This window comes from Panthera uncia, chromosome A2, assembly GCF_023721935.1.
Source record: "Panthera uncia isolate 11264 chromosome A2, Puncia_PCG_1.0, whole genome shotgun sequence".
NCBI lineage: Eukaryota > Metazoa > Chordata > Mammalia > Carnivora > Felidae > Panthera > Panthera uncia.
Genome location: NC_064816.1, coordinates 53,332,994 through 53,346,843, shown reverse-complemented (window position 1 = coordinate 53,346,843; position 13,850 = coordinate 53,332,994). Strand labels below are relative to the sequence as shown.

Below are 13,850 nucleotides of genomic sequence, written 5' to 3'. Positions count from 1 at the left end.
GGGTCGGGCCCGGGGCTCTCTAGCTCTTTTTCTGGAAGCAGCAGGAGGCTGAGGACCGGCTGTACCACTTGGCACCAGCTTTTGAAAGGAAAGGGTTTCCTTGAGAAGTGCGCTCTAATAGGGGAAGCGGTGGGCCAAACGTTCGCCGCGCTGCATGAGGGTGTGTGCGCGCGCGCTCGGCGAGCCCGGGCTCTTTGTCCGAGCCCGTGCGCGCGTGCGTGTGTGGTGCGCGCGCGTGCGCGCGCGCGCGTGCGTGTGCGTGTGTGTGTGTGTGTGTGTGTGTGTGTGCATGTGTGCGTCCGCATATGGGGCGGGGCTGGGCGTCCGGCCCCGCCCCCGGCCCCGCCCCCGGCCCGGCCAAGCTGGTATTTTTCCACCCAGCAGGATGGGTGATGCTGAGAGCTGCCTGCTCAGACAACAGACACGCGAGGTCAGGAAGAAGCCGCTTATAAATTACCGCTTCCTCCGCGCCGCCGCCAGCGCAGAGCTCCGGGCCCTGGCCGCAGCCCTGCTCGCTTGCCAGCACCGAGCCCCTAGGACCGCGAGCCCGGAGACCGAGCCAAGCCGGGAAGGAGCGCGGAGCGCAGAGCCCGCGGGCCAGAGACGGAGCAGGAGGGCAGCCCCCGGCCAGTGGAGCCGAGCGCAGCCGAGCGCAGCCCCGCGGCCACCCCAGGTACCCGAGGGAGAGGGAGCCGGGCGCGCGGAGCCCCCTCCCCATCCCTGCGCTCCAGCCGGCCCGACCTCCCCGCCGAGTGCCCCCGATTCCGGCGCCCCATTCGCCACCGAGGGAGGGACGGAGGGTCGCCTGCTCGGACCCGCTGGCGGGGCTGTTATTGTTTGGCCAGCGAAAAGGGCTTGGGCTTTTCGTGCAGGCGGCAGGTGTGTGTGTGTGTGTGTGTGTGTGTGTCTCCCTCCGTCTCACTGGGTGTCTGTGCCCCCATGTCCCCGTGTGTGTCTGTGTTTCTGAGGGTGGGTGGTGCTCCATTTCTCCAGCAGTGTGCACTTGTGTGTCTCCGTGTGTGCCTGCTGTTCTGTGTCTTGGGTTGTGCGTCTCTGTGTGTTGTGGTGTGTCTGATACCTGAGTGTGGCTGTGTCAGTGTGTCTTTGGATGTGTGCAGTTGTGTGTCCCGGTGTGTGTCTGGTGTGGACCTGTGTGTATGTGACTGTGTCTCCGAGTACCTGGCTGTGCACGTGTGTGTCCCAGAGTGTGGCTGTGTCTCCGGGCCCCTGCTTGCGGGCACTTGTGTGTCCTCTCGGCAGTACCTGAGGGAGTGTCCCCGGTGCCTGGAGGACGGAACAGCCAGAGCTGATTCTCCAGGGCAGGGAGCGAGTGGGGAGAGGTGATAGGGGGGCACGGCTCCAAGGGTGCTGCCCGTGTGTGGCGTGCAGGTGGCGGTGCCAACGTCCAGCCGTCTTGCGTGGCAGGACGGAGGCCCCGAGGGACAGCTGGGGGCCAAATGGGCAGCAGGCAGGGACAGCAGGACACATCCTCCTCTAGCCTTTTCTGCTTCCTTCTGAGGGTTCCTCTTTCGAGCAAGAGACTCTCGTCCCCCTCCCACCAGGGAAGCCAGATAGAGAATCTTGGGGACCTCCTCTGACAGCCTCAAAGCTTCAGCCTAAACTGGAGGGGGGGACCTGTGGGCCACCCTCCCCGGCCTTCAGAGGGAGGTGTGTGCCGGGCAGGGCCACCGGCCTGGCTATTTTGGTCACTGCCTAGCCTCTGCCAGATCCTGGTGTCCCCTAGGACCAGCCCCAAAGGCTTGGGAGGCAGCCCGAGCCCCCATTTCCGGCCTGGAGAAATAAATCAGCTCAGTAACTGCCCAGACACTTGAACGGAGGGTCTTTGGGCTGAGGGTTAGTGGCGCGTGGCTGGCTCCATTTGGACTTCGGTAAATTGGCCCACGCTTTGGCACTGCTGGCGTTCAAATAAATGTCATGGAGAAGTCGTTTTAAATTTTCTTTTTAATTTTTTTCTTGGCTAGAAGGGAGGGGATCTCATCCAGAGTCTCCCAGCCAGAAGGAGTTTATTTTTGTGAGAAAGAGCGGGTGAGTGCTTAGCAACCGCCTGCCTCCCTCTCGACCAGGGAGTCATCCTGAAGAGTGTGGGGTGGGCATGAGCAGGTACAGGAGTGGGAGTGGGGGAAGGAGTTTAATCAGGATGGTGTTGAGGGGGATTAGAGGGATGCCCGAGGGCACCGGCTGAGAACCCAGCACCGAGCGGGCTTGGCAGAATGGCCTGGGCTTGAGCCTGGCTCGGCCCCCGGTTGACCTTGTGCAACCTTTTCTTGGCCTCAGTTTCCACATCTGTAAAATGGGTGGAGTCGACTGGTTATGAGGTAAACTGGGACTGAGAGGCAGGAGCATGTCCCCAGGGAGCTGAGTTCAGTTACCGTGCCTCAGTTACTGTGTCTTAGTCGGTAGGTGACCTTGGGAGATACTCTTGGCCTCTTTGAACCTCAGCTTGGCCGTCTGGGCAGCAAGGACGCCAATGCCGGCTTCGCTGCGTCCTTGAGGGGATTGAGGGAGATGAGAGTGAATAAGCCTGCGGTAAGCTGTAAAGCCGGGCTCGGCTTCGTAGCTGCCGATTAGAGGGTATCACAAGGTCTCAGGTCACTGTGGTATGTGGCAGGGCCAAGGTGCACTCTTGAGCTTTTGTCCTTCAGGGATACCCTTGTGCTGGCCCATGATACAGCTGCAGTCAGCCTCCTCTGCCCCATTCCTCTCCCTCCTCTCCACTTGTCCTGCAGTGATTGGGTCACATCTGCTTTGCAGAGTCGGGAGGCCAGAGTGGGAAGTGCCCATTTTAGAGATCAGCAAACTGAGAGCTGCCTAGAGGACTTTGCCTTGATTGGATAGTGATGAGAGTGGGCTTTGGGCGTCTTCCCTTGGCCAGCCGCGACTTTTGGCCCTGTGGAGCTTTAGTCACTGCTGTGCTGAAGTGTTGAACTTGGACCCTGGCTGGGACCTGGGGAAAAGGAGAGTCACAGATGCCTCAGTCCTCAGGGTTGGAGGGTGGGTGCCTGGGGCCCACTGGCACCTCAATTCTGTCCCTAGTTATACACTCTCCCTTTTTTGTGCCACTCTTCCTACACAAGGGTCAGTCCCCAGGAGGCAGTTTGGGTTCTGGTGATGGTGTTTTCTAACTTCCAACTTGTCTGCCTGTCCATCTGTCAAAGGACTTGGGAGCTGTACTCTGAAAGTGTTTCCAAAGTTCCTGAAATAATAAGATCCCTGTGAGTCATTGAACACATTCCTGTAGTGGCACCTGGGTGCTCAGTCGGTTGAGCGTCTGACTTCGGCTCTGGTCATGATCTCACAGTTCGGAGGTTCGAGCCCCGCATCAGGCTCTGTGCTGACAGCTCAGAGCCGGGAGCTGCTTCAGATTCTGTGTCTCCCTCTCTCTCTGCCCCTCCCTTGCTGGCGCGGCTGTCTCTCTGTCCCTCTCTCTCTTAAAAATAAACATTAAAAAAAATTACATTGGACACATTCCTGTATATAGGAAAGAGTTGACAAATACAGGGAGCACCAGAGTGCAGCTTCACCACAGCAGGGTGGGGATCTGGGCGGGAACGGGGCTGACCTCGGAACCCCAGGGTGACCCCCGCAGGTGCAGGCTGGTCACTCTCTTCGGCAGAAGGTCATAAGCAAGAGTCAGATTCTTTGGGGCTATATCTCCTCTGTGTTGGCCACCTTATCTTGGTCCAAGTGTTTATTTGAATTTATGGGTTCTGGGGAGGAGCTGTGGATGTGGACATGCCCAGGGTGGCCTTCAAGTGTAAAAGAGAGCTCTTTTGTTTGTTTGCTTGTTTGTTTTGAGAGGGGGGTCGGGGGGGGGGCAGAGGGAGAGAGAGGCAATCCCAAGTAGCCTCCGTGATGCCAGCCCAGAGCCCGCCAGCACAGAGCCCGATGTGGGGCTCGATCACAAACCATGAGACCATGACCTGAGCCAAAATCAAGAGTCGGACGCTTAACCAACTGAACCACCCAGGCACCCCAAAGAGAGCTTTTTTAATGTGCCTCATCTAGTTGTTTGAGTAACCTAGCTGAGGTCAGTTCTGGCCAGGCACTGGATCTGGGGTAGAATATTGGCTTTTAAGGTGCTCGTAGCCCAGAGGGAGAGAGGACAGTGACCATGCCATCCGTGGCATGCTGTGAAGACTCAAGAGACCAGGTGTACGTTGATGGCAAGGTCGTAGGCAGAGGGCAGTTCATCTTCTTGGAGGGGGTGGTGTCAGGGCTGGCATTTTCTGTGAGTGGAAGAACAGTATGGGCTGGCATTCTGGGCAGGGGGTATAGCAGGTGCAAAGGCACAGCGGCATGAAATAGCCATCATGATAAGCCTTGCAGGGTCCCTGCTGGAGAGAGCAGGAGCCAGGTGGTAGAGGGGAGTGGGCACTGGGTAAATGGGCTTGAGCTTTATTCTGAGGGCAGCAGCAGGGAGAGAAATAGCATCAGACTGGCTTTGGGGGCAGCAGTGGAGAAGCCAGTTCAACCCGGGAGCCCAGAAGACCCCTGACGGTAGGTGAGGAACTAGGCTGGGGTCCAGGAAACCGAAGATGGCCAGCTGGGCCCCTGCTGGTCAGGGCACAAAGCGTTTTCTGTGCCAGTGACTCTTGCCCTGAGCTCTTTTTGTAAACACAGGGTGAAGGCCTGGACATACAGTTTAATAGGTACACAGGCCATTAACTTACTGGCTTTGACCTCCCTGGAAGCATGAAGCCCAGGAGTCTTTAGGGTGAGCAATGTCTGCCCCCTGGACAGGGCATTGGGGTTTCTCTTCCCACCTCACCTGGTCAGAGGCTTTGTTTGGAAACCTGAGCTGAGGGGCAGGGGTTTTGGGTGGCCAAGAGAGGGGAGAAAGAATGGAAATTGCTGTCCTGTTTCTAAAGCTCTGCGAGTCTGCCAACTCCCTTATAAAAACCAATATACCCAAGAAAAATCACCCAAAACAATAAAAGGAAAGGGAAGTATAGGGGGGTAGGGGTCAGGTAGTATTGAATCTAATTAGGTAGAGAATGACCTGAGTTACTTTTCACAAATTCAGATTCCCAGGCCCTGCATGGACACACTGAATTGATCCCCATGGGGAATCTGTATTTTAAATATTTCCATGTGATTTTAAAAAAAAATCTTTTTGAATTAAGATATAATTTACATGCAGTGAAATGCAAAGACTCTGTTACAGTTGGATGCGTTTCGACAAATTTATATTCCTGTGTAACTAACCACCCAGATCAAGGTAATAGACTATTCCCAGCTCCCCTAGAAAGTTAGTCGCCCTGTGCCCTTCCCCTCCCAGAGGCGACTAGTTTCTGATTTTTGTCACCACAAATTAGTCTTGCCAAGCCTCGAACTTTGTATCAATGGACTTGTGTCGTCTATATGCTTTTGTGTCTGGCTTCTTTCTGCTTGATGTTTTTGAGATCCATCCATGCTGTTGAGTGTATCAGAAGGTGCTTCCTTTTATTGCTGAGTAGTATTCCACTGTATGGATTTATCTGTTGTTATCCATTCACCTGTTGATGGACATTTGGGTGTTTCCAGTTTGGGATGATTACAAATAAAGCTGCTATGAGCATTCCTGTACAAGTCTTCTAGTGGGCTTATCTTTTCCATAGCTCTAGGAGTGAGTCTGGGTTGTAGGGTGGATATATATTAACTTTATGAGAAACTGTCAAAGGATTCTTTTAGTTACAGAAGTAATACACCTCAAGCAGTACAAAACCCTATCAACTAAAAGTGATTTAAAATATTTTTTTAACATTTATTTATTAAAAATTTTTTTTAAATGTTTTTATTTATTTTTGAAGGAGAGAGAAAGAGAGCGCGAGCGGGGGAGGGGCAGAGAGAGAGGGAGACACAGAATCCGAAGCAGGCTCCAGGCTCTGGGCTGTCAGCACAGAGCCCGACGCCAGGCTCGAACTCATGAACTGTGAGATCATGACCTGAGCCAAACGAAGTGGGACACTTAACCGACTGAGCCACCCAGGCTCCCCTAACATTTATTCATTTTTGAGAGAGAGAGGGAGACAGAGCATGAGCAGGCGGAGGTGGGGTGCAGAGAGAGGGAGACACAGAATCTGAGGCAGTCTCCAGGCTCTGAGCTGTCAGCACAGAGCCCGACGCATGGCTCAAACCCGTGAACCGCGAGATCATGACCTGAGCCGAAGTCGGACGCTTAACCGACTGAGCCACCCAGGCACACCTACTAAAAGTGATTCTTAAAGATAATTAAAAAAAAAAAAGTGCACTGTAGTCTTCACTCAGTTTATTTGTTTCTTTCTCTGATAATGGTAAGATTACACATTTTCCTCTGCATACGGCTTTAACTGAATCCCTTGGATATTTACGTGGACATATATATTCCTTTTTATTACTTTCTAGGTCAGTTTTCTCTTCAGTTTTGAGGTCCTCTTTGATCTGGGGCTATTTAGGACGTGTCCAGCAAGCTGGCTCTCATTCTGTGGTGTTGTTATCGAAAATGGCATCGTACTGTTCTTGGTTCTGCCACTCACTCTTCAAACAACGGACCATTGTGGGACCGCCATTTGTCAGAACGTACAGACCTGCCAGGCCACCCTGAATAGCTAGTCTGCATTTGGGAATCACTGACCTAGTCTGGCCTGTCTTAGTCACCGCAAGCGCTGCCAGCTCAGTGAATGAAAAGCTCCCATCCGGTGACTTTGAACTTAAAGAAGCAGGCCGAGGCCATTCAGCAGGCTGAGGTGGGAAGGATTGATACTTACTGAGCACCCAAGATGCCTTGTCTCCCTTCCTGCATTTAAGCCCTGTGCCTGACTTGGGGGTTCTTCCCTCCATCTTCTGGATGAGTTCACCCGGTCTCAGGACAGTAACTTGTGCTGCAGCTCACACAGCTGGGATATAGGAAAGGGAATTAGAATGAGACAGAGCCCCCCCTTACTCCACTGGCGGCACTGCAGAGCTTTACTGAGCACCTACTGCGTATCAGGCTGAGTGCCAAGGCCAGCAGGGCAAGGATAAGTAAATAAAACAGCCCCTGTGCTCAAGTGGCTCAGTCTCACAGGAGGGGAGAAGATCTGTATCAGGAAGAGGTTAATGAACAGTTCCAGAGGCTCATGCCAAGGGCAGGCAAAAGTCCAGGTCCAGGCAGGGAAAAGCATGGAAGGTCTGAGGGGGAGTGGTCCATTGGCAGGGGGAAAAGTGTGGGGACTTTGAGATCTTTGAGTTAAGCCTCCCCGCCCATCCACTTTCTGGATCTGGAGAGTGAGGTCTGAATGAGGCTGATCAGCTATCAAAAGGGCCATTGTTCCCAAACGAGTTCTTCCCCCAGACTCAGGCTCCATTCAGTGATTACGTTAAACAGGTAAATTTAAGGGCAGGGTTTTTACCTTTGTTTCAGACTCTTGATGGCCACATTCATAATTCAGATTCTGATTTTATCACAGCTAATAGGAAAGGGAGTGAGAGGACGAAGCCATACTGATCCAAAAGATTCGTTAGCACTTGGTTGCTCAAGAGACATCTGCAGAATCCGGAATGGGGGTTCCTGGAAAGCAGGACCTCCTGGCTCCCGTGGGCAGCTCTGTGGAATAGAATCAAGGCAATTGCAAGAGGGCTAGAGGGCCGGGGCTGAGCTCTAGATTTGCTCACTTGGGTCCTCCCTAGTCCCTTGGAGCTTTAGCCTCCCCATTAAATGGAGGCTGGGAGGCTGGGGGCACTTCTGAGAGTCCTGGCCCTCCCACGGCTTTTTGGCTCTTTGCACACAATAAAAGTGCTAAGCCAATCACTGCCATGTTCCACCATCCCCTTTCCGGCAGAAAGTCTCTAACCCAGGCCAGGTTGCCTGTTGCCTGGTGGGGGGGTTGGAGGGGTGAAGTATATTTCAGCAGAGTCATGCTTAGTGGGTGAAGGGCACCGGAAGGTGGTGGTCATGAGGGCTCTGCCCTCTTGCCCCATAGCCAGTTGGCACCTGGAGATGATGGCTGCTGAGTTAGGCCTCAGGGAAGACTCAGGCCATGATTTCAAGGACATTCATGCTCTCACCAGATGGCACTTGGTATCTCTTCTCTGGGTGGATATCCCTATGGCTTGAGACAACAGGCTTCTTGCCAGGCTCTATTCCTCCTAGGCACCGCTCTGTGGGGGCATGCCACTCTCCTTGTCAGAAGCCTTCAGTGGCTCCCTAGTGCTGTATGAAATCAGGTCCACACGCCTTAGCCTGGCATTCGAGGCCCTGCAGAATCTGGCTCCTGGCCAGTGTTTACCCTCATCGGCTACCACTTTTCCCCTCTCCTCGTGATTTGGCTGTTTTCTGCTCCTAAAATGAGCCTGGGGCTCTCTTGGCTCTGCCATGCCTCAGCCCACAAGGCCCTTCCTCCCTTCTTTTTTTTTCAAAGTAGGCTCCATGCCCAACATAGGGCTTGAACTCAAGACCCTGAGTTCAAGAGTCACATGCTCTACAGACTGAGAGCCAGCCAGGTGCCCCTCTCCCTTCTCTTTTTATTCCCCCTCTTCAAGGGCCAGCCTGAAGCTGCCTGCTTCATGAAGCTTTCCTTCAGCCCCTTAACTGTGCCTGACACATAGTAAGTACTCAAAAAGGATCAGATGAGACAAAGTGTACATAATCTAACCTTGCTTGGAGCCTCTGTAGGACAGAGCTCAGATCTTTGCAGTGTTGCCTTTTATCCATTCATCTGACTGACAGCACAGCCGGGGAGGGAGGGATAGATGCACCCGCATCCAGCAGAGGGCCTGGCACACAGTAGGTGCTCAGCACACAACTGAAGGCTGATTTCATCAATTCTGAGATGAGAGCCTATAGTTTAAACAACTGAGTGGGTCCGGGCTTGAAAATTATATTCACCCATCACCATCCATATTTATTGGTTCTGGGCCCTGGGGATGTGGCAGGTGAGCCATTCAGACCAAAGCATGGCCATACCCTCCCTCATGGAGCTGACTATAAAATGGTTTAATGAATGATCGCAGCGGCGTGGGGCACCAGACTTTGGTTGCCAGATCAAGCCCCAGGCCTGAAAAAACAGTACCAGTGGCTGCAAAATGGTCTCCCGGGGCCAGCTCTGGACCACAGGCACGTTTTGTGTTGTCCACACGGAGTTGTATAATCGAGCCAGTAGTTTTCAGCATAGGGTTTATTTATTTTGCGGCTGCATCTGGCCGTTGTCTAGTGTCTCTGAACACACTGCCGTCCCACCTGGCCACCCCCTCAACACGCCCCTGACCCCCTAGCTGCTTCCTTGGGTCTGGCCTGGCCCTGGAGGCATGGAAATGCGCTGCCAGGGGACCCCGGGCAGGTGGAAGCATTCCGCTCTGTTCATCCAACGGGGCTGGCAGCGCAGTGCGCACGCGCGAGAGATTCACGAAGGCCGGCTTCGTGTTTACGGCCCTCCAGCGCAGACCTTCGTGTTTCCACGGGGGCAGCTTGAGGCCGGAGCTGGGGAGATCCAGGCAGCCCCCACGCTGCTCCGCGAAGGGCCCGCGGCACACCCCTACGTCGGGCGGAGTCACGCACCTTCCCAGGCAGCCCGCTGTTGTCAGCCTCTGCCGGGAGTTCCGGGCTGCGGGCTCCAGGCAGACGGCCGTTTGCCTCCTTGAATGCAAAAGAGTCAGCCTTCTGCAGAGAGGATCCGAGGGCAGCCCTAATCGGCCGCCGGAAGCCCTCTGTCTGAGACCTGGAATGTTTTCAGTGGATCACGTTAGCTTGGCCGAGCCTGTGAGTGAAGTAAGTGGGTGATCGGTACCTATTCTTTAAGGCCCCATCGCAGGATGCAGCGGTCCCCCACCCACCCGAGCCGTGGAGGGGCTTGTCGTTAGTGGGGAGGCCGAGAGGCGCGGGAGAAGTTTTCTTCCCCCTCCATCTCTTCCTTCCCTCTGACCCGTGCCTGTGGTTCCCCCAGGCCTGCGGGTTGTTGCTACATCTTGGCCCTGTCCTGGGATATGGCAACAGCCATAATAATGGTAAACGCACAGCAGTGCTTCTCAGACTTGAAAGCTGTAGAGGTCACCTGAGAGCTTAAGATGCCCCTTCCCATGCAGGAGGACTAAGTTGAGGGCCTGAGTTGTGCATTTCTAACCAACTTCCGGCGGTGATCTTGCTGCTGGTCTGCAGACCACGCTTTGAATAAAGGAGGTAAATCATAGCTCTTGGGTGCCCGCCCTACTTCCTCAACCAGCCCCTGTGCCTTGTGAGCATCATCTCCCTAACCATCACAAGAGATACGATGATTTCCATTTTGCTTGTGAAAAGTCAAAGCCCCAGAAACCGCAGGTAACTTGCCCCCAAGGTCACACAGCTGGGAGGCCGCTGAGCCAGGCCAGGCCCTCTGGGCCAGAGCCACCTTGGAAAGGATGCTGGTGGGGAAGCCGTTTTCTACTGAACGGTGTCCACGGTCCAAAAGCCACAGGAGGCTTTTCAAGGCAGCCAAGTCGGATGTAAATCAGGGAGAGCCCAGGGCCAGCCAAGCAGCGCTGACAGCAGGGCGGCCTGAGGCAGTGTGTCAGGATCAGGTCTGAAGTGGGTCTTGCTGCCTGGCGTGACGAGCTGCCCGGGGATGCTCCCAGCTCCTGGAAGACCAGTGTGGGGCCTGCCGGAACCCAAGAAGGCTCCTTGTCAGTCTTACAGCCTCGTTATTTAGATGCATCCCAGGGTGGAGGGCTGGGCGGAAGCGTAGGCACTGGAAGGGCTGTTAGCTGGGACCTGGTGCGTCATTGTTTAAATACTGGTTCATCCTTGCAACTGGGGATCTGATGGAGGGCTGAGGTTGCTGAGATCTTCTTCGTGGCTGGGGCTTTATTTTTGCACCCGGCACCTGCCCCAGGTGATTGGGAAGAGAACAGATTTGGAGTTTGGGTCCTCACAATGTGGTCACAGGATGCACAGTCACATCATCACCTGGGAATTTGTTAGAAGGTAGAATCTTGAGCCTCACCCCAGACCTGCTGACTCAGACCCTGGGGGTGGGGCCCAGCACTCTGGTTTAACAAAGCCCTCAAGGCTTAACTCTGAGAACGGCTGATTTCTCCATCTCAGGCCAAATGCCCAGGAGTCAGGGAGGGTCAGTCCTACCCTTTGCTGCACATTCTTGGAAGCCAGAGTACCAGGGTTGCAGGGGGACTTCAGATTCATTTCATCTGTGCCCCACTTTTCTGATGACCTGAATGTCAGATAAAGGGGCATGCACAAAGTTATACAGCACATCTGAGACAGGGCGTACGCCGGGATTCTTAGAATTACAAGTTGCAGAAATCACTTGAAACTAACTTGAAGAAGAAGGAAGAGGAGGAGGAGGAGAAGAAGAAGAAGAAAAGAAGAGGAAGAAGAAAGAAAGAATGTAAAGAAGAAGAAGAAAGAATGTAAAGAAGAAGAAGAAAAGAAGAGGAAGAAGAATGTAAAGAAGAAAGACTGTAGAGGAGGAGGAGGAGGAGGAGGAGGAGAAGAAGAAGAAGAAGAAGAAGAAGAAGAAGAAGAAAGAATATAAAAGAGAAAGAACATTTACTGACTCTTAATTGAAAAGCCCCGGGTCATACTTCAGGCATGGCGGGATCCAGGTCTTTGGACCTCCGTTTCTTTCTCTCCATTCCTAGGCTTCTGTGTTGGCTTCATTCTCCTTGGGCTACCCTCAACTGCATAGGATACCTCCTGTCCCAGCATAGCCATCTCAGCCTAGAAAGAACCTTTTTCCACCCCCTCTTTTTTTAAGAGAGTGTGGGAGGAGGGAAAAGGGGCAGAGGAAGAGAGAGAATCTTAAGCAGGCTCCATACTCAGCATGGAGTCTGATGCCGGGCTTGATCCCTCAACCCTGGGATCATGACCTGAGCTGAAATCAAGAGTCAGACACTCAACTGAATGAGCCACCCAGGGGCCCCGAAAGAGCCTTCTTTTTTCACGATATTTTTAGCACAAGCCCCTGTCATCACTCTCATTGTCCATGCTTGGTCAAGCCCTTATCCTTGAGCCAGTTGTCACGGCCTCTCTGGTTGGCTAGGCCTGGCTCACATGCCCACCCAGAGCCCTATGGGCTGAGAGTGGGTGTGCATGGGTCTCCAGGTGGAAGAGATGTGAGGCTGTCCCCAGAAGAAGGGTCATGGGTGCCAGGAGGCTGTCCCCACAGGAACTTAGTGCCACTCTTTTCCTCCTCCTCCTGAGCTGGGCTGCCCTCACGCAACTACAATGTTCTCACACCAGATAGAATTATACTCCTTCTTCTGGTTCCCTTAACATTATGCTTATAACTGTGCGTTAAACATGCTGCTTCATCTTTCCCCCTTTCCCTCTTCCCTTGCTGTCAGGATGGCAGGTTACTCGCGCCACAGCACCTACACCTGTGGTAGGCATCACTAACCTACCCCAGCCTTCGCGATACCATGGGAAGCCTCCGAGGCATTGTGTCACATGTTGGCCCTTTCCATGGGGTTCTGGGCTCCATGACAGCGGGGACCTCAGCTGTCTTGCTCATTGCTGTGTTCCCAGTGCCTAAAGCAGTGCCTGGCCCATAGTAGGTGCTCCATGATCTTTAAAAATGTATTTTATTTTTAAGTAATCTCTATACACGACATGGGGCTCGAACTTACAACCCAGAGATCAAGAGTTGCATGCTCTACCAACTGAGGCAGCCAGGGACCCCTTAATAAATTATTGACTGAATATTCTTACCCCACAGGGCCTTGAACACAGTGGGCACCCACGTGAGCCCATGGGGGCCCTGACGTAGTAATGAAGTTGTGTAATTTGGGGGACCGGGAACTCCGTAGACTGCTGGGGCCATGTTTCTGTCAGGAAGGGGCTCCAAGGGCAGGGCCTGAGGCATGGTGAGGAAAGACCTGCCCACCCTGCGGCCTCTTCTGCCCTCCCACCATCCCTCCTTTCCTTCTTTACCCTTCATTTACATGTTCACTGAAATGTGAGATCTTAGTTGATAAGGAGCCATTTCCTGGTTTTCTGCATTTTTATATTCTAGGAAACCAGGGAGCTTTCCAGCACTGCTCTGCTGGTAGAGTGAGAGGGAGAGGTGATCCTCCCCCATTTGCATTTTTCCCTAAGCTGAGTTCCAAAGAACAGGAGGTGTTCTATTAAAAAAAAAAAAAAAAAAAAGCCTTCTGGGGTCAATCACATTTGGGGACTGTTTGGCTCAGCAAAGTTCAGATTTCCTTGGCACCATGATTCTCGGAGGCTCTAGCCAGTCGATGAGTTACCGTATTCTCCCAAGAATCTGGGGCCCCCAGGGCCTCCTCAGCCCCTCTGTCTTGCCTTATCATGTCTCTGTGCTCACAGGGAACAGCCATTCACAGAGCTGGGCCCATGGCTAGGCACGGGGCTCCCAGGGATGTAGGCTGCTGGGTAGGGACAGGGCCCCGGTGGCTCTTGCTGCTGACAGTTTGAAGGGCCCTGCATCCAGGAGACGTGTGTGTGTGTGTGTGTGTGTGTGTGTGTGTGAGAGAGAGAGAGAGAGAGAGAGAGAGAGAGAGCGCGCGCATGTGCGTGTATGCATGAGTGTCTGAGCCCCTGATTTTCCCAGCCCTGGCCCCACTGGGTGTTGATCTGGCCCCTCCCAGGATGTATGAGTTGGTCACACATGGAAGAAGGCTCTGGGTCTCGTGTAAGCCACAACCTGACCAGATCTTCTCTTCTTTCCTTCTTTGCTTCCTCTCGTAATAGGTCCAGAACAACAGCCCTTTCCGAGGAGCCTCCAAAACGTAAGTGGCCTTTGACCTTCTCATGGCATTGGTGTCTCACCGACATGGGGCACTCAGGATCTCAGTGTGTTCTCCGGGCTCCAGGAGAAGGAAACAGAACCCCTAGGGCTCCAGGACCTCGTCCACGCGTCACCTCCGGGCTGTGGGTTTATGGC

At 53.7% G+C, this 13,850-nt stretch overlaps 1 protein-coding gene across 2 annotated transcripts in view; it reads left to right on the top strand.

The window, feature by feature from the left end:
• The first annotated feature begins 383 nt into the window (after window positions 1-383).
• Window positions 384-13,850, top strand: part of SLC6A6 (solute carrier family 6 member 6) — an 85,863-nt gene continuing 72,396 nt past the window's right edge. Inside the window, exons 1-2 of one of the 2 annotated variants that reach the window (XM_049641059.1) lie at window positions 384-673; window positions 13,658-13,695. Coding sequence is in view for 1 of the 2 variants with exons in the window: in XM_049641058.1 (XP_049497015.1) it covers window positions 13,560-13,695 (136 nt within the window). In the remaining variant the exon portion in view is untranslated. Of the gene's footprint in view, window positions 674-7,867; window positions 13,696-13,850 lie in introns of those variants that run through there. The other variant, XM_049641058.1, reaches the window with a different exon arrangement.